The sequence below is a fragment of the Gymnodraco acuticeps genome, unplaced genomic scaffold (genome assembly GCF_902827175.1).
Source record: "Gymnodraco acuticeps unplaced genomic scaffold, fGymAcu1.1, whole genome shotgun sequence".
Classification (NCBI taxonomy): Eukaryota; Metazoa; Chordata; class Actinopteri; order Perciformes; family Bathydraconidae; genus Gymnodraco; species Gymnodraco acuticeps.
Genome location: NW_022990790.1, coordinates 191,533 through 211,528, shown reverse-complemented (window position 1 = coordinate 211,528; position 19,996 = coordinate 191,533). Strand labels below are relative to the sequence as shown.

Here is a 19,996-nt window from a genome sequence, read left to right as displayed (position 1 = left end):
CTCGTGACCAAAATATTTGACGGCGCTGATTGGCTGAAATGATGTTTCGGCGGCACAGTTTACTATTGAGACTTTTGCAACGTGCTGGTTGCTGCTGTTTGGCTCGGGGGCTCCTTGCACGGCGCATGATAAACTAATGCCACGGGCAAGGCCAGGCAGGAAACATGTGACTTATCAGTAACTTTAGACATCGTAACACAATTTTAAACGAGATTTTATTGTAGATTATACATTTTACTGATACCAATTGTATGATATTTACCTTGTTCATTAAAAAAAAAAAAAAAGAGTTATACTGGCGGCCGGCCCATAGGGCTAGAAGGGGGAGGAGACAGGAGGAGGAGGGAACAGGACTCTGCAGGATATAAGGAGCCTGCACCCCTACTCTTTTACCTTACATTCCTGAATTCTTCTTACTGCTGAAGCCCAGAACACAAAGGAGCAGCCATGAGGAACACACTGATGATGCTGGTCGCCCTGATGTGTGCGCTGACCGTCTGCGCTGACATCACACCGGCCGCAGACTTCGACCTGCAGAAGGTAAGAGACGGATTAGAGTCTGCTGATATTACACAAACAAATAAAGCTGATTATTCCTGCAGTAACTGTGGTTGTGTAACATGTTTATTGCATGAGGTTTTAAGAGTTTAAATGAAATGATTCAATGTGCTGCTGTTCAGATAACCTCTCACCTACTTTGCATTGATAGATTTGAGTTTATAAGTCTTTATTGACCCCTTCTGTTTTTCTTTTAGATGTCAGGCAAGTGGTACACTGTCGCAATAACCAGCAACGCTCAGTGGTTTGTGAACAGCATGGCAGGAATGAATACTTTGACAGCTGTAATTGTGCCGACTGAAGGAGGGGACATGGACCTCAATTATGCCAGCTTGAAGTGAGTGATCTCTATGCAATCATACTTTAAATCAATATAAGGATTCTCCTGGGGAAAAATAAACTGACATGGACTGACACTTATTGCATATTATTGTTAAGTTGGTCCAAAAACCCCAATATACTGTATAATCAGAAAAGCAGGTATTTATGGGAAATATTCTCTGAAATGTCCGTATTATATAATATGATTGATCATCAAATCAACAACTCTAAAACAAACCTCTTCTTCAATCTTTTAGAGACGACGGTTCCTGCTACAGAGCAACTCGCACCGTTCAGAAAACAGAGACTCCCGGTCGCTTCACCTTCCACAGCCAGCGTGAGTAGAGCATCACACACACACACACACACACACACACACACACACACACACACACACACACACTGTGACGGAGCAGGTCACAGAGTGACTGACTCCGCCACTGACAGCCGACACACCAAACATTTCCTGCTCTCTTCCGTCAAATGAACCATGCAATTTCTTATTTATTTTTACTTTTGTTAATTATGGGGAATGATTGTGTTAAGAGGTGGTTAACCTGTTTATGTTTGGGTCGGATTTTTATCTTGAAATGTGGTTTTGAGTTGATTGTGTCACCTGTTGACGGTGAGCCTGTGGGAGGGGCCATGGGTTCAAAAGGGACGGTGTTGGTTCCTTGTTGTTTTTTTTGGGACTGTGTCACTCTGAAGAATGTTGCAGTGAAGGCAACAGCTGGGACGTGTTCGGGGGTTTGTTGCAGAGAAGGCAACAGCCAGAACACGTTTACTCTGAATGAGTGATGGACGGCCTGTTTTTGTCTTTTATTTTGTTTGTTTAAGGTATGCTGGTTCGTATATTTTTTGTTTCTGATACAAATAAAGTTTTTTTGGAGCTTAAACAACCGACTAAGCCATGTATCGAATGGACGAATTGATCCCCGTCACATATGGTGTCAGAAGTGGGATGGCTAGTGGGAGGAAGCTGGGCGGCGTTGCGGAGCGGCGAACGGGACTACGATCAGCAGCAGGAGGAGAGCGCGGCTGCCGGGTCGGAGCGGGCATGGGAGACGGAGGATGAGGACGGGTCCTGGGTGGGCCCAGCGGCTCCTGCGGCCTCGGGGTCGGACAGTGGAACAGGGCGAGAGGGGTTCCTGTTGGCAGAGCTTCGGGACCTACGGACTTCTGTTTCGGTTGGTGATCCGTATCTTCGGTCGGACTCCGATGGCCGGCCTGATCAGCCGGCGCCTGGGTGGAGGCACTGTGCGGTGCGGAGATTCCACAGTGCCAGTGCGGTGAGGACATGCAAACTGTTTGTTGCGGTTTGGGACGCATTGCCAAAGCGTGGAGGTGGCTGTTTGCCTTTCCAGGTTGCCGCACATCGCCAACCTTGGGGAGGGAGAGGATAATGTGACTGACTCCGCCACTGACAGCCGACACACCAAACATTTCCTGCTCTCTTCCGTCAAATGAACCATGCAATTTCTTATTTATTTTACTTTTGTTAATTATGGGGAATGATTGTGTTAAGAGGTGGTTAACCTGTTTATGTTTGGGTCGGATTTTTATCTTGAAATGTGGTTTTGAGTTGATTGTGTCACCTGTTGACGGTGAGCCTGTGGGAGGGGCCATGGGTTCAAAAGGGATGGTGTTGGTTCCTTGTTGTTTTTTTTTGGGACTGTGTCACTCTGAAGAATGTTGCAGTGAAGGCAACAGCTGGGACGTGTTCGGGGGTTTGTTGCAGAGAAGGCAACAGCCAGAACACGTTTACTCTGAATGAGTGATGGACGGCCTGTTTTTGTCTTTTATTTTGTTTGTTTAAGGTATGCTGGTTCGTATATTTTTTGTTTCTGATACAAATAAAGTTTTTTTTGGAGCTTAAACAACCGACTAAGCCATGTATCGAATGGACGAATTGAACCCCGTCACATTTAACGTAGCGATTCAACAGCCTGACCTTTCTATTTCTGCTCTCATCAGTTAGGAACAACGACAACGTCATGACCTTTGTTGAAGTTGTGTACGACGACTACGCCCTGGTGCACAAGACGAAGGAGGAAGTGTCTGAGGCCTTCATCACAGTCTACAGTGAGTGAAGAGAGACCCACTGTGTGATGGAATAGCTGTGTGATTTGGTGAAGGTGAAATTAACTCTGTGTGTTTGCAGGCCGCACTACTGAGTTCAGTGAGGTGGTGCAGCAGAAGTTCACCCAGCTCGCTCTGGAAGCTGGAGTCCTGCCCGACAACGCCGTCATCCTGCCACAGAACGGTAATGCAGAAAAACAGCACTTTCAGAAAAACTCATTTAACGTTTCCTCACTTATACTCATTGTCCTCATCCTGTGTTGTTACAGCTGAGTGTCCCACAGTCTGAGGACCCCCTGCTGACTCCCCCCCTCACTGTGATCCGCAACATCACGAAGCTACACCTGAGACGGTTTCCTTTCCTGCTGCTGCTGCATACTAAAGAGCAATCCTGACCCTCGTTCAGGGCTCATTTATTAACTTCGACAAGGCACATGTGCAAGATGTCAGCATCTCAAATGATCTCAAAGCACAACACGCACACAGAAACACTTCTTGTGTTCATGTCCAGAATAAAACAATCATGAACCATAAGGTGATCTGCCCCCTTGTGGTATAAACATGCATGTGCAGGTAGACAACCTCAGCCATATGGTTGCTACATTCTTCCTATTCCGTCGAATCCAAAAATCCATTCACAGGTAGCAATAAGCTTGACTCGGACAAAATACGTCTCAGGATAGTTTGTTTGACTCTTTACTTAAAACAAAAGGTATCAATTACAAACACATATTTTCACAGGTCAAAAAACTACGTTGCTCTGTGCTTCTTTTTCCTTCTCACACACAATCACCAGCAGCTGCCGTCGGCTGTAATGTCTCGTAATCACAAAACAGCTGCGGTCGTCTATGCCGTCAATTCCACACGGCTGGTTCAAATAAATGATATAACACTATCAACAAAGGATTATACTATACAAATATATCAAATTATACATTTTAACATACCCTCACCTTCTTAAACTAATGGCCTAAGTCATATTTTAGAGAAAATGTTTTTTTTTTGCCTAAATCATCACACACACACACACACACACACACACACACACAGCAGTTTGGGGAACTAGAGCAGGTCCCAGCTCAGTTGGACCTTGAGCCTCAATTGGAGGGTGGGCTTGTGCCAGGGGAAGGACAAGGCCCTGTGAGAAGGTCGCAGCGTCGACATTTTGGGGTGCCTCCACAAAGGTACCAGGTCTAAGGGGTAGTCGGGACGACCACCAATATCGGGGGGGGGGGAAATGTCGCCAGTAGGAATGGGATTTTGTATGTCAAATGATGATGCATTATATTTACTGTGTGTATATGTATTTTAAGCAGAAGTGGGGACAAATGTGTGTTGCCATTCATAAAAGGGTTAGCCTGTCAGGTGGGCGGAGTATGTGTGTTGTCGCAGCTGCTGTGAATCAGCTGGATGAGGACAGCGTGATTGGCTGCTGCCTGCCCAGCCTTCCAGGAAGCTACGTGGATTGGCCGGTGGTTGGTTAAAGCGAGGAGCCGGGACATTTACCGGGAAAGCCGGGAGAACGGAGAAGGTGAAGCTACGAGGTGAAGAGGGGACGGGAAGCAAGGCTCTGGACGGATCGACGAGGAAGCGTCCGTGAGGCGAAGGTCCACTGTGAAAGTTCTGCTGCACTGCGATTTGCTGTACGGCTGCCAGCCGCTGATCGACGGGTCGGTTGAAGGCAGAATTGCAACGCACTCAAGTTCCTGTCTATTGCAACGCACTCAAGTTCCTGTTATTGCAACGCACTCAAGTTCCTGTCTATTGCAACGCACTCAAGTTCGCAACGTCCTCAAGGTCCTGTCTTTCGCACCGTGCGCTTGTTCCTATCAGGGCCAGTGCGCATCTGAGTCGGACGCGCTCCGAACTATTGGGAGACGCACGCCAAGTCTCCAACTGCTGTCTTCCGACCAGATTCCGGGGTCGCTCCGTATTGAAACACGCTGCGCTAAAGGAAGGGTGAGAGAAATAACTTGTAACTCCTCTCGGTCTGAGGTGTTCCTGATGACCGAGAGCGGACCCATAACTATTTTAATTCGGGCCATGTCTTGGCAGGCTGTCACTGGTTAAAGGAACAAGGAGAGTATGGGGTGCAAATAGTGCCACTCGTTGTCATTTGCCCACCAGTGCCAGTGACTGTCCCATTTTACTCCTTAGCGGCCAGTGAGTGGGAGAGCATGTTCATTGTGTGATGTGTGTAGTGCTTTCTTTAAATAGACGTGTCATGTGTGTAGTGATTCCCTAATAGAAGTGCCATGTGTTGCATTATTTGCATGCTTTGTGATATTTTACTGTTAGTTGTACCATTGATAGTCCCTCCGGCCAGCAGGGGGTGGGGTAGAGCAGTAACAGCCTGAATGACGGGCTGGTCTATAGGCACTGCATTACTTGGCCTTGTGATACATTTCCATGTGAGAAGCTTGGCTGATATGGTCCCTTACTATTAACTTAATTTATAATAAAGATAATTGTGTTACCTGATATCTGCCTGCTCCTCGTGTGTGTGGGTTAATTGGGGGATCAAAAGAACTGGGTGCCAGCAAGTGGGCCATTACATAGAGGGCTCACTCGCGACACACACGCCCTGGTGACCGGACATCTCCTTCATAAAACGAATAATAATAAGGTGTGTGTGTGTGTGTGTGTGTGTGTGTGGTTTTAATGAAGGTAAACACAGTGAAGGCACAGCTCCACTTCCTACTTGGCGAACCGGTAACTTTCTCGTGCACACGAGAGCGTATCTCTTGTGCACAAGAAAGTATATCGTGATTAGCCAAACCGTTTTTTGTCCGTTCCACAAAACATGTTTAACAACCATAAACACACTCGTACCGTCCCATAGGTACCGGCGGTCTATCCGCCAAAACAAACTAAAAGTGGACCTATCATGCTATATTTGAAAAATATATTGTAGGGCCATAGTTCCCTCTGTCAGCAATGTATCAACAACTACACACATTGCTATCAGTATTTGTCTGTGTTGTGGTTGACATGATGATGACTGTAGGAGTTAAGGGGAGAGGCTGAGCATAACCATCAAATGTGAAAATTGACATAAAAATGAATACAAGGGGGGAAAAATGCTCTGTTTTTTAGGCTGTAAACTTTAACTGTTATGTAAGCCAACTAGACAGACAGTGTATCACTCTTCCTCCTGTACATTAGCAGATAAAAGGCATAACATACTTGAATGAATGGTAAATAAAGAATGCTGGAAATAACTGCATCTCCATTAGCCTATATGCTATGCAGAGACTGCCTTCTTCATGTCGTGAATTGCAGCTGATGTTTTAATATGGCAATTGGCAAAAGTTGTACATTTGACTCATACAATAACCCACCTTCGAGTGATGCTCTAGTTTCTTCATGTTTTGTTTTTTCCCCTCTCGGACTGTCTTTTCACCGACATCTCTTCACCTGCACTAATGGCCGTATCAAAGTCGTGATTGGTCAGATGTCGATTCATTGCAATGGTGTCGGGTTACAGACTTGTTCCCCTTGTCATCTCTCACTCTTGCGGGGGGTGCGCGGAGAACTGAGCGGAGAACTGCTCACAGCAGCTGAGGCCCTCTGGGCGGGGGGCCCTGCAGCCTGCGTGATTGGCCTGTAGGGAGGGGCGGCCCTGGATGTAGGCTATCCATAGATCTCTTCATTTAAAAGTAAAAGTACCTTTTATTTCTGGTAGCAGTCAACTAGTACCGAGTCCAAAGAGGCTTCTCAATACTCAAATTTCCCCTCCTCGGTTCCCCTCCTCGAGACTTAGACCCGCCCACAGGAGATGCGAGCGGAGGAGGGGGAGAGAGGAGGGGAAGCAGCAGACGTTTAAAGAAACGAGAATTCCTCTCTTCTCAGCGGTCATTTTAAAGAGACGTCCGTTCATTATTACGTGGCAACAGCTGCATCAGCTGTGGAGTGTTTTGTCATAGCGCTGTATCTCTGTTAGATCAGCTGAACATTGTTCCCCCACATATTTACTTTGGATTCATTGAGAGTGCGGTATAATGAGACAATAACAGGCTACAGATGCGGACACACACACACACAAATATATTTATATAAATATATACAATTTAAAATATGAGAGCACTCTCATAATAACGTAACACAATCAGAGACTGGATATATCCCCCCCTCTCTCTGGTCGCTGAAATGGGGAATTTAAATTACGGGCCAAAAGTTGTATTTAAGTAGGCCTATTAAAAGTAAGCAGAGGACACCAAACCAACAGAGACCCGTCTGTCCGCCGCATTTACGCACTGTACAACACACACCTACACACTGTACCACACACACCTACAGCTCCAAAAGCATAAGCCGTTGTGTATTTTATTATGTGAAGCAATGGTCTTAGAAAAATATCGACTCTTTGTTTGTAGATATCTACTAAACTAAAGCAAATAAAGAGAGTAGGCCTGTTATACTGAGTGATATTATACACACTGCTCTGCTTTCTGCACGGACCTTACAGCTGTTCTCTCTGGAAACATCGCGACACGATGAAAGCAGTTTCTAAAATAATATCCAGGGGATGCATAGCTGTCATCGGCTGAGATAAGTCCGGCCGTGCGTCACGCCTCCACCGTTCCCGGAAATGCATCCGTGGAGGAGCCGTGGAGGAACCATCAGTGTATCCTCGGCAGTGCTTGAATTGGAATGAAAAAGGTGCCAGTACTCTAAAATCAGCAACTTTTTCAAGTCAATTTTATATATACAGCCCACAAACAAGAATTTGGCTACTATAATGCTGGTGGGTTTGTCTCTTTACTACTGTATATTTTAGAAAGGTTCACTGTACTTAACATTTTTTATGATACGCAGCGGATATGGCTAAAGCTCAGTAAGGTTCATATTAACTGAAAATATAGCAATCAAAGTCTAGATCTTCTGCTGAAGACACATGAAGCAGAGACCTTTCAGGTGAGAGCCCCTCTGGTGGTGTTCAACATTAATGACAAGGAAACAAAGCTCTGGTCAGAAGCATTTTTTATAAAAAGCTTTAACAAAATTAAGTATTTCTGTACATTTTGAATGCAATCTAACTTTCCAACTCAGAAAACGAAAAAGTGCCAAAAGTCTTCTCACATGGCTGAGCTGCTTTGCAATATAATTCACCACTGAAGAATACAAATATGTATAAAGTAAACTATGATGCAATCTAACTTTCCAACTCAGAAAAATGATAAAGAGCATGAACAAAGAACATGTAAAAACAAATGCAAAATTTGCACAATCTAAAATGAGAAACTGCAAGTAACAAAGTCTGAGCCATGGTAAAGAGTTACATTGAACACCAAGCTGATCAGATAACTCCCTGGTTGGTCTGAAGTCCTTCTATCTCCAGGATCTGTACAAATCGGCACATTATGCCAAAAGTTTTCTCACTGGGTGAGCTGCTTTGCAATATACTTCACATTGTTAGAAAAGGCTCCAGAAGGCCTTGGGGACATCAGTATCAGGGGCTGGAGCTGGACAGGCTCTTTCATCAGCACTTCTCCTTCCCTTTGCCAGCCAGGACCTCACATACTGTTCCGGATTGAACTGTCCTAGTGATGGTCCATTACATTTAATGAAAACCAGGCTGGACAGTCGGCTGACAGAGAGAGCATTCCTTTTTGCAGTAAGGATATCGTTCATGCAGCTGAATGCCCGCTCACACTCACTAGTGGAGACAGCGATGGTTCGGACTGCTTTCAGTAGAGGCTCCATGGCAGCAGGTGTACGGGATGCCCTGGTTTCCTTGTATTCGCGAAAGCCCTGAACAGTCTCTCTTCTGTCCACTTTCAGCACTTCGCACAAACGTAGCACCTCTACGTCCCCATACTGTACGTCTAACTCCTCTTCAGGCCAACTTCCAGGATGGATAACTTTCATGTCCTGGATTAGCTGATTGTCCCGGGCCTCCCGGCCATGTAATGGGATTTCTCTTGTGCTGACATGAGAGGAGGTTGTGGAAGTCATTCTGTGTCTCAGATTCTCTACCATACTGCGGAAAAACTGACCTGCATGAATCTGTACAAGCCTGCCATTCTCACGCAGGGCAACACCCTTGAAGGACTTCTCAGCTAGAGCTGTATGAACTGTAGTCATGTGTGGGCCAGGCATGGTGACCATGGATTCAAAAACTCGTATTTCTCGAGTTAAGAGCCTATCTGCTGTAGGCAGTGTCATCTCTCTTTTTTGGAGTTGCCGAGAGAGGTCGCTGAGCTCTGAGCGCATCGTACATCAGTCCCAGATTGCTGACAAACGTTGCAGATGTGAGCACATCATCCAGGCCCTTGTACTTTGCTCTGTCTCTGGAATCCCTGCTCGTGTCGTTTGCAGCATTTGTGAAGTGATCATGAAGCACTCGGTAGTTTTCCCAGACTGCTCTGACGCTCCTTTCACTTGAAGCCACCCAGCGGATGGACAAAACACGCCCTATCACCAGGAGACGCTGTCCGACTGCTTGCGCACACTGCGCTAACTGCCTCTGATTTTTGGGGGAGGCATGGAACAAGGAATAGAGTTTGTCAAAAAAGATCTGGAAATGATTGAGCCCTGAGACCTCCTTGACCACATCCCCAACTGCCAGCTCTAGACGATGATTGGAGCAGTGCCACACAAACAGGCTTGGGAATTTACTACACAACTGGGTAGCAACGCCTGTTCTCTTCCCTAGCATGACTGAAGCCCCATCACATGCAAAAGAAACGAAACACTGACCTAAAAAGTCCTCGTTAAAATCTCTTCCAAGACACTCCATTAACGCCTTTGTGATGTCATCAGCCGTTGTTCCATCCAACTTGATCAGCTCCCAAAAAAATGTTTCGGACTCAGCATCAGCTAATGCTGAGCGTAGACACACAACAAGCACCGTTTTACCACTAATAGTGGTAGATTCATCGACCAAAACACAGAGTTTTCTTTGGTTTTCTGTAATGTCTTTTGCCATTTTTTTTTCTTCAGCTCATGAGCTATGTGGTCGATGATTTCGCCACAGGTTTTATTGGAGTGCAAAACCCTGCCCACGTTCAGCCCATTCAGTTTCTGTACATTCAAATCAATTGGCATGTCTGTGAATGGCCGGCTATGTTTGCCAATTTATATGCCATTCGAAAAACTCTGATAGTGGTGTCTAATTCAGATGTATGCATAGACTGCACTTGATGTTGAATAGTTTCACGTGAAGCAGATGTAAGGATGTCAGCAGCTTTTACATGGGCTTGTGATTCTTTATCTTCTTTGATTTTTTTTCTCAGGCTAGCTTGTTGTTTGCCCTTGTCAACACCGAAATGAGACACTGCACACTCACCCCATTCAGTTGACAGTTTCAGTCCTTGTCCAGTGTGTATTCCCAAAGATTTGACATCTCTGCATATCCAACATCCTAGCTTCTTATCTTTAAGAAGGAGCCATGCATTGGTCTTGCAAAAAATATTGCACCTGGTCCGTTGTCCAGCAGTCAGGTGCATCACTTTGCCCGGTGTTGGTGGTGGCAGTTGCGCCAGCAGCAGCTAACGTTAGAGGCTCTGGAGGAGGCGGCGGAGCTAGTGCTAATGCTAATGCACTAGAACTTGGAGCAGGAGGATCAACCAAAGAAAGCTCCCCATCAGACACAATTTCCAACACAGGCACAGCATTCTCTGTATTTGAAGTTTCTTCCGGCGACAACCGCTGTCTTTTTGCACTTTTATGAATCCACGCTAACATTTTAGAAATGCTAATTTGTGACGTGACTTGCTTTCCTTCTCTCGGGGGCGTGCCTGCTCTGTTCTATCACTCTACATAGCCACCCACTGGGTGGGAGTTGCACTGCATAAACATAACACACGTGCATCTAGGTATGTAAATTGTAAAGCATTAAAACATGGTTTTACTAACAGTTTTCAGTATGTTGTTACTTCGGCATTATTATTATTATTATTTTGAAACGTGTATTACTATTAAATCACGGTCAAATAGGTTAATTTTGACATAGTCGTTTCCACCACAGTATTTACATGGAGAAGATAAGCCCCGCCCCCTCTCCAGCACGTTCTGTTTGAATGACAGGAGTAAACAGCTGACAGCCGCTGTGAAACTCCAGCGGTTAGAGCGATGAGAATGTCCGTTCGGCACCTCATGACGCATCTACTGAGTACCGGGCGGCTGTGTGTATATATATATATATATATATATATATATATAATAATAATAATAATAATAATAATAATAATAATAAGAAGAAGAACGGCGGGAGAGTGTTGAGTACTGGCACGGTGCATGAGTACCGGAGTACCGCCAGCATGCCGGTACTGAGCAAGAAGTGCCGGTACTCCATGGGTCAGAACCAGAAGTGCCGGTACTGCGTACCGGTGAGTACCGGCCCAATTCCAGCACTTCGAGCGTCGAGGAGGCTCTCTGGAGGAGCTCTAACCGAGGATTCGAGCTCCTCCAGAGAGCCTCCTCGGTTAGAGCTCCTCCAGAGAGCCTCCTCGACGCTCGATGCTCGGTCCTCGGTGTGCATTTACAGAAATGAGACGTCCTTCAAAATGGCGCGCTGAAATTCATTTCCGGGTCACTACCGGAGGACCGAGGAGTCGAGGAGGGGAAATTTGAGTATTGAGAAGCCTCTCAAGTGTCAGTTTTATTAAGAACTTGTGGTAAAAAATATGAGAAGAAAAAGTTGTGTACTTGTAAAACTTATGCTGAATTTGTCTCTGAAACATGATTTATTAGAAAAATGTTATGTGTTTGTTTGATACGTTTTTTCTTTGCAAAGCTAAATGCATTAGTTTGAAGATGGTGTTTTGTATTTGCAAACCACATTGTGTTTGTTAGTGAATCATGAGGCATTTGTAAAACCTGTTTAGTTTGTTTGTGGAGTTATGGCAGGAAATTAGCTCCATACTTCCCAACTCTGGTAATCATAAACAACGTATTTTCCACAAACACAACATAAAGAGATTTTCAACTGAGGAAGCTTTGCTGCTGCTGCTGGTAAACAGCGCCCCCACTGGTGAGAGGTCAGTATCACATCAAAGTGAATTATTGTCGTTATTGCTTCTTGTCGTTCATAATAAAAATCAGGCGATGGTCACATAAAGAATGGTGTATTTGGTGTGCCTCGACTTAAATATAAAATGTAATAAGACTCCCTTTTTAATTGCATTAAACTATTGATGTGTAAATAAACGGTGAAGACATTTGATCCACAAAGCAGGTAGACCTAAACTGGGTTAGAATTCCTCAACCTTGACAGTCTTTTGTTTTCCTCCTGGTGCTCTAAATACAGTGAGAAGAATATTTTATTCATTAACGACAATGAATATCTGACGCCCTCTGCCGTACAAAATCCATATGTTTCATTTCACAAGAAGAGAAACCTGAGCCTTATACAGCAGATTTTTACTTCTCAGGAAATGAAAGCTAGGCAGGCTATATATAAACCCGGTGCAGCTCGAGGATAATCAGTTCTTACACTACACAATATATCAAGTCATGGGGCTGTGTGAGTATCACTTTACATTTCATCGAGTTTTTACTTCGTGCATTCTAGGCGATTTTAATGACAAACAAAAATAATATTTACTTTAGCAAAGGTATCGATTAAGCCCGATGTTAATGTTGATTTCGATATTCATCTTGTGTTTCAGTAACTGTAGCTTTAGCTGGCGCTGGAGCAGGTAAAACGTTTTCATCTGATTGTAAACACACTTTATTAGATAGCCGCCCTAGGCTACTCTTTATTGAGCCCAATTTGGGGTTATTTAGACAATCCACTTAAATGCTTACTATTTCTGACTCACTATTCATTTTGGAGTGGCCAAACAAATTGGCATTAACAACGTTTCCTCTGCAGCTGGAGCTTTCTTCGCTGCTCCTGTTGTTCTGGCCGGTGTAGGGTTCACCTCAGCCGGGATCGCAGCAGGCTCCTATGCTGCCGGCATGATGTCAGCAGCTGCAGTGGCTAACGGGGGAGCAGTGGCAGCCGGGAGTACAGTGGCTGTTTTACAGGCAGCAGGTAAAGATCACTGCATTTTAATCTTTTGGTTAAAATAATGATAATATGGTAATGTCTGCATAGTTGATATATTAAACCTTTGATCCTTGCTGTAGGTGCAGCCGGTCTGCCAGCAGCTGCCTCTGCAGGTGCGGCTGGCGTCGGAGCAACCGTTGGATGGATAACTGCAGCCCTCGTCTGAGAAATCATGAAAGAACATGGATGAATATGTGTACTTTGCCAAATGAAGGAGGAAACTACAATTTACAGCACTTTCACTTGCTAAACAGCACTTGTCATCTCAAACAAAATGTTTTGTTCAATAAATCGGTCTTCTATTAAAGAGCAACTTGCAGGTTTTTCTTTTTACTAGATTTAAGCTTGCCTGAAAATTACAATTCAAAAAAAAGAAAAAAGTTAATGCAGGATTTGATATGTTTTACGAGACATAAGGGCAATAATTCAGAGGGAAAGGAGCCGTTTTGAGCTCTGCTACTAAAAACTGCTGTCAGGATATCGAGTCCACAGTTTCCCTAACAGGAAAAGGACCGGAGCTAGCTTTCGTTCCTGGGTGCGTTGTGCAGGTGCATCCACCTCCCTGCAGCACATACTCTCCACAGCTGAGGCCTATTAAACAAAACGTTTATCAGGAAACGACCGTATTACATCTCTCTCCCCCCCTTCACTCCTCTCTCTCTCTCCCCTCCGGTACACAGCACCGTAAAACGTAGGCCCTTTCTCATTTAATCAAATCCCCCTCCTCGACTCCTCGGTCCTCTGGTATTGACCCGTAAATGAATTTCAGCGCGCCATGTTGAAGGACATCTAATTTCTCTAAATGCACTTTGAGGACCGAGGATCGAGTGTCGAGGAGGCTCTCTGGAGGAGCTATAACCGAGGATACACTGATGGGTCCTCCACGGCTCCTTCGTGGATGCATTTCCAGGAACAGAGATGTTTCAAAGAGTCGTGACGCACGGCCGGACTTATCTCAGCCAATCACAGCTCTGCATGCATCCCCTGGATGTTATTTTATTAACTGCTCTCATCGCAACGCGATGTTTACAGAGAGAACAGCTGTGAGGTCCGTGCAGAAAGCAGAGCAGTGTGTAAAATATATATCACTCAGTATAACAGGCCTACATTACTCTCTTTATTTGCTGTAGTTTAGTAGATATCTACAAACAAAGAGTCGATATTTTTCTAAAACCATTTAGTGCTGTGCTTCACATAATAAAATACACAACGGCTGTAGCCTGATTATATGCTTTAGGAGCTGTAGGTGCGTGTGGTACAGTGTGTAGGTGTGTGTGTTGTACAGTGTGTAGGTGTGTGTGTTGTACAGTGCGTATATGCAGCGGACAGACAGGTCTCAGTTGGTTTGGTGTCCTCTGCTTACTTTTAATACTTGTAAATAAAACTTTTGGCCCGTAATTTATTTCCCTCATTGTAGCGACCAGAGAGGGGGGGGGGGGGGGGCTATATATCCAGTCTCTGATAGTGTTACGTTATAATGATTCTGTTTGATTCTGAAATTGTGTGTGTGTGTGTGTGTGTGTCCGCAGCCTGTTGTCTCATTATACCGCACTGTGAATGAATTAAAAGTAAATATATAAGTGGTCATGAACACATCTATCCATCAGACAGAGGGCTGCTGTGCCTCCTGTCATCATTAATGGACGTCTCTTTAAAATCACCGCTCAGAGGAGAGGAGTTTCTCATTTCTCTAACCGCCTGCATGCTTCCCCTCCTCTCTCCTCGGCTCCCCTCCTCGACTCCTCCGTTCGCATCTCCTGTGGGCGGGACTAAGTCTCGAGGATAGGAGTCGAGGAGGGGAGTTAGAGAAATGAGAAAGGGCCGTAGTGTGGAGTTGCATTATGTAACGCTGTGGTGGCTGTACTCCTCCAGCAGTCTCCTTTGTGTTTGTTTGTTTCCCCCTGTCTGTGTTGTTTGTTGTGTGGGCGTGGTGGCTCTCACTCCTGGCTCCCGGCTCAACCCCACTCACCTGCTGCAATCAGCTGTGCACCCTCCCCCGACTACACACCTGCTTTCCATCAAGCCATTTACAACGGCATATCAACGGAGGCTCCACAACCTTTCGCCGCCAGATCGTTGTAAAACCACAGTGGCAGGGCCGGACTGGGACAATAAGTCAGGCCGGGAATTATACACCCAGCCAGGCCACTACCAGTTTTCTTTTGTGCCATTTTCCTGGATTTATTTGTCAATATTTACAGCGTTGCTGCCCATAGTGATAGCCCTAAACTTTAAAACTACCCCAGAATAAACATATGGACATGGGTCACTATTTTAAAAAAAAATTGCAAATCTATTGAGGAACCTATCCATGTGAACATATTTTAAGTGGAGGTGGACCTCAAATCCTCTAGGGGGGTCCGGGGGCATGCTCCCCCGGTAAGATTGTTTTTAAAATGTTGGACTTAAATGCATCAATCTGGTGCACTTTGAGGGGGAAATAAAGAGACTACACCCATATGAAACAGAACTGTATACATTTATAATAATAATCATAAGAACATGGCCATAACCAATAACATACTGTACCATATCCAATATGAAAAAACACTTAAACTTGTTTATTTATTTGTTTTTGGTTCATTTATAGTTGTGAGTGTGTCTGGGCTCCTGAACCAGCCTCTCCTATCTCCCTCATCTCCCCCTGCTCCTCTTTGAGGCAGCAGCAAAGACTAGTTTTTAGCTCTCAACAAGTTTTAAAAGTTTTTCCTGTTTTTTTTCACCTAGTTAACTTTTTTTTAATTTATTCATGCATATTTTACTAATCACCTCTCAAATGGAAATATGTGTTTACATAAATGGTGACCAAACCGTTTGAGACCCACAGAGAACTTAGACTAAGTTAACTATCTAAACACTTTACCTCACCTTAGTTGTAGTTATCAGTCTCTGATGCCCCTTTCACACCAGCGCTTTTTCAGCTCCGGCTCGGAGCTGGAGCCTGAAAAAGCGCCGGTTTTTTCCTGTTCACACCGCAGCGGCGCCGGCTCTTAGCTCCAGAATCGGGTTCACTTCCAGCTCCAAAAAATTGTCGGTCTAGAGGCAAGAGCTTCGGAGCTAAGAGGTGGCGTCGCTTACGTCTCTCTTACGTCGAGGCGTGCAGGAAACTAAACCCTCCTCCCCTGAACATGGGTCGACTCTCATGCCTGCCTACAAGCAGTAGTGCTTATAAACACACTTTATAAAGTCAGGCAACACTAACCAGGCTTCGTGTGATTCTGTTTATTTGTACCTTACTTTGACCATCCGGTCATTGTTATTGATCATTGTGGAGAGAGGCAGACGTTTTGTTTTGTATTATAGCAGCTATCGGATGGAATCAATACATGGGCTGCACAGGTTGTCGTGTCCGACTATCACAAGTAGAATCATAATAAAAACACGCCGGTAAAATGTGCCTGTAGAAAACGGTTTATGCCACAATAGGATAGCAATAGCAAGTAGTCAGTTTAGCTTCGGTTGCTATGCTAACATCACCCATTTTATACCAGAGAAACTTTCACAACAGCGTTGTGATACCAAACAGCGTCAATTCAGACTGACACACATTCACTTAGGCTAAGGGGAACTGGGGATATGTATCAGCTGCTTGTGTGAGTCGGACAGTGAATACTTTAGAGCGGCCGCTGCAATGTGAGCTAACCGGGAGCTAACGGAGGAGAATAAACTCCCGTGGAAGAGCAGCCAACACTGCAGCGGTCGGTAAATGCTGCAGAAACACATTAATAAACAATGAATCACGGCACTCTGGAGCAAAGTATAAGGTTGGAGAAGTCGTTATTCAATTTAATCTGGCTTCGTGTGATTAAAAGCAACACGATCATCGACCCGACGCAGTTCCCCGTCGTTGTTGTTGTGAGCGCCGTAATGCCGTTGGGGAGCAAATCAGCGATGTAAACGGTGACGTCATGACGCAACAGCGGCAGCACCAGTCGGGTGCTGGGCGGTGTGAACAGAGCGGGAGCAGAAAAGGGAAACCGGAGCTGAACCAGAAAAGCTCTAGCTCGGAGCTAGAAAGGGAAAAGCGCTGGTGTGAAAGCCGCATCAGTCTGACAGCAGAGGACTCTCCTCCACCTTGTTGAGAGCTCATGATATCCGTTAGCGCAGCTAGCTAGCACCAGATGCTAACAACAATACACGTAACCGGTGCGCGTGCTTTCTCCCTCGCTCGCTCGCGCCACACATACACACACTCCCGAGCTTGAATGACACACAGAGACCAATCGAGGGCATTAGTATGATCTGTATGAAAGTGGCCATGTCGGCAGGCCACATCATGTAGACAGCCAGTCACCCTCTGTGAGGCAGAGTCAGACCCACATTTGCGCAGCGTTGCGTTCACAATACATACATAAAAAACAAAAATTCCTGAGGCCAGCAGGCCACTTAACAGGCCAGGCCATCGGGAAACCTCCCGGTCCTCCCGATGGCCAGTCCGGGCCTGCACAGTGGTATAACTTCAAGGCTACTTAGCATAGCTATTTTCTCTAGTGATGGCGAAATGAAGCCTTATGAAGCTTTGAAGCTTTCCAGCCAATTGGTTCGCAAAAGGGTTCATCTCATGAGGCTTCATCATGGGCAGGAGGGTCACGCAAAGTTTGAGGGAGAGCTTGAGTTTGAGAGCTAGTGAATATTTCGCTCTGCAGCTGGATGAGAGCACGGATGCAGCAAATATTGTCGTTTATATATATGAATATAAATACGTTTATTGTTAATATTACTGTTGAATATTATATATAAATAGCTTTAAAAAATTCTAAAAATATATGTTAATTGTTCATATTACTGTTCAAAATTATAGAATATTATAAAGACAGAAATCACTTTAAAAATGCTTTAAAATATGTTTACTGTTGATATTACTGTTTAATATTGTGTTAAGAATGTTTATAACAGAAGACACAATCAATGTAATGAATGACAAACAAAAGATAAATACAACAAAAATTAGAAGAATAACTGATTATTAATTATTAATACAAATATATATTAAGAAAATGTATTAAGCTGTACGATTAATTTGTCATATTTTCCATCATAATATACTCATCATTAAAAAATAAATGGCAACAGACGATAATGCTATATGGGGGCCCTTGGCATGGCAACGTTTGGGAACTCCTGCTCTATCTCATACCGAGTTCCCAATGAGTAAAGCCTTAGAATAACTCTAAACAACGAACATTAAATCATATTTTCATGTTAACAATATTGTTTTTATTCCAGTTGAATGATTGTGATTGAAAAGCCTAAGGAGGCTGGTAAACATTGCAAAGAGGGATTTGTATTCCTTAATAATATTCGTAAACGTAACCATATTGTAGCCTGAAAGGCTAAACCATATCAAAGAATACATTTATTAACTACATTATCTCATTTAGCTGTAGCTTTTATAAACAACAAAAAATACGTATTGTTCAGTCGTTGAACCAGGGACCCTGCGGTCATGAGTCAACTGCTTTCCAGCTGAGCCACAGCACACACACTAAAGCTCCCTGAAAACACTGGATCATATTTATTCCTGTATTTATTCATTTATTTATTCATGTTTTTATTTCTACATTTATTTATGCTTGTATCCATTTATACTTATGACATGTTCCGACCTCTATATGAGTGAGGGTCTGAGCTCTCTTGATTCCATCTTGTCACCGGGCCCGGGTACAGGAGGGGTAATATGGTTCTTATTATACATCCATGGGTAGGCTATTATGAGCGTTGCGGTTCAACGGTTCAACCGATCTGAATCGCTTCGTGAAGCAGTCACGTGGTATCGACAGGCAGTGAGGCTTCGTTTGTCATCGGTGAGGTCACTGGCCCAAAACGATACAAGCCTCGATACAAGCTTCACAAAAAGCTTCGGGATTACTCGACACACGCTCCGAAGCCTCGGCGCAATACGTAACATCACTAATTTTCTCATACCTGGATGTTTTTAGCGACGCGAGATAAGGCTGATACTTGCGCATTAGTTTCTGTTATGGATCAGTATCAAAAGTCCTGCCAGTAACGTTACTATATTATCAATACTACTTTAGTTATAGCCTGATATATGATTGCTAACTTTACAATGTTGTGATGTGACTGACGTTAGCTAACATTAACTGTAGCTAACGCCGGTCACTCACCAAGACAGCTGCCCTGTTCTCCACTGATTCTCCTCACACCAAAGCTCCATTTCTCTCCGATGGCCGTTATTTCTTCTAATCCTTGGCTCCTGGTCTCTTGGACGCATAGCAGGCTCATAATTATATGGTTGTGGTCCGTCATATGCATTCGAATATTTATTTTCAACCTCTTCTGTCTGTGTCAAAACTAGCATTGTGATCCATGTTTATTACTGCGTTAGACCGGCCGCTCTCCCCCATGTTACGTCACACGCGTCTTACAAAAACGATGCCAGATGTCACTGTAGCGTATATTTATGTATATTTTTTGGAAAATCTAGTGTATACATCATTTTCCTACACATTTATTCACTGGTGTCTCTAACCTGCAAGTTGCTCTTTAAACATACTTCACTGTGCATCTTTCCATTCTTTGTTATGTCCAAGAGAAATAACTTAAATTGTTTACTGGTTTATTAACCTTTTTAAAGTAGCATTCTTTTTTCTTGCCACAGTTAAGTCGGGCTGTAAAACCAAGCAAGATGTTATTAAGCTGATGATCAGGCAATGCAAGTTTATTTATATTGCACCTTTCAACACAAGGCAATTCAAAGTGCTTTACAAAGAATTAAAGACATTAAAATAGTGCAGCAGAAACACATTTTAAAATAGCATAATAACTGAACGCTGCTTCTCCATGTCCTGACTCTGGGGACAGAAAGCAGACCAGTCCCTGATGACCTGAGAGTTCTGGATGGTTCATAATTTAGCAGGAGATCAGAAATGTATTGTGCTTCCTGTAGTCCAGTATCTCTTTCAGCATTGGCTCACTCTCTCATTAAGACCCCCTCCTCTGCTTACACTAACAATGTAATTGTCAAAGCAACCTTGAATATTTGGAATCAGTTCAGACGTTTCTTTGATCTCCAAACAT

At 44.2% G+C, this 19,996-nt stretch overlaps 2 protein-coding genes across 3 annotated transcripts in view; both read left to right on the top strand.

Annotated features, from left to right (window-relative positions):
* Positions 1-379: 379 nt before the first annotated feature.
* Positions 380-19,996, top strand: part of LOC117557063 (lipocalin-like) — a 106,919-nt gene continuing 87,302 nt past the window's right edge. The window contains exons 1-6 of one of the 2 annotated variants that reach the window (XM_034232744.1): positions 380-540; positions 756-895; positions 1,137-1,216; positions 2,854-2,961; positions 3,041-3,142; positions 3,228-3,372. In XM_034232744.1, coding sequence (XP_034088635.1) covers positions 448-540; positions 756-895; positions 1,137-1,216; positions 2,854-2,961; positions 3,041-3,142; positions 3,228-3,247 — 543 coding nt within the window. In that variant the 5' untranslated portion in view covers positions 380-447 and the 3' untranslated portion in view covers positions 3,248-3,372. Of the gene's footprint in view, positions 541-755; positions 896-1,136; positions 1,217-2,853; positions 2,962-3,040; positions 3,143-3,227; positions 3,373-19,996 lie in introns of those variants that run through there. The other variant, XR_004570653.1, reaches the window with a different exon arrangement.
* Positions 12,298-13,268, top strand: LOC117557064 (interferon alpha-inducible protein 27-like protein 2A). The gene is made up of 4 exons (XM_034232745.1): positions 12,298-12,427; positions 12,573-12,602; positions 12,779-12,940; positions 13,036-13,268. The coding sequence occupies exons 1-4, from the start codon at positions 12,418-12,420 to the stop codon at positions 13,119-13,121; spliced, it is 288 nt and encodes a 95-aa protein (XP_034088636.1). The 5' UTR covers positions 12,298-12,417; the 3' UTR covers positions 13,122-13,268.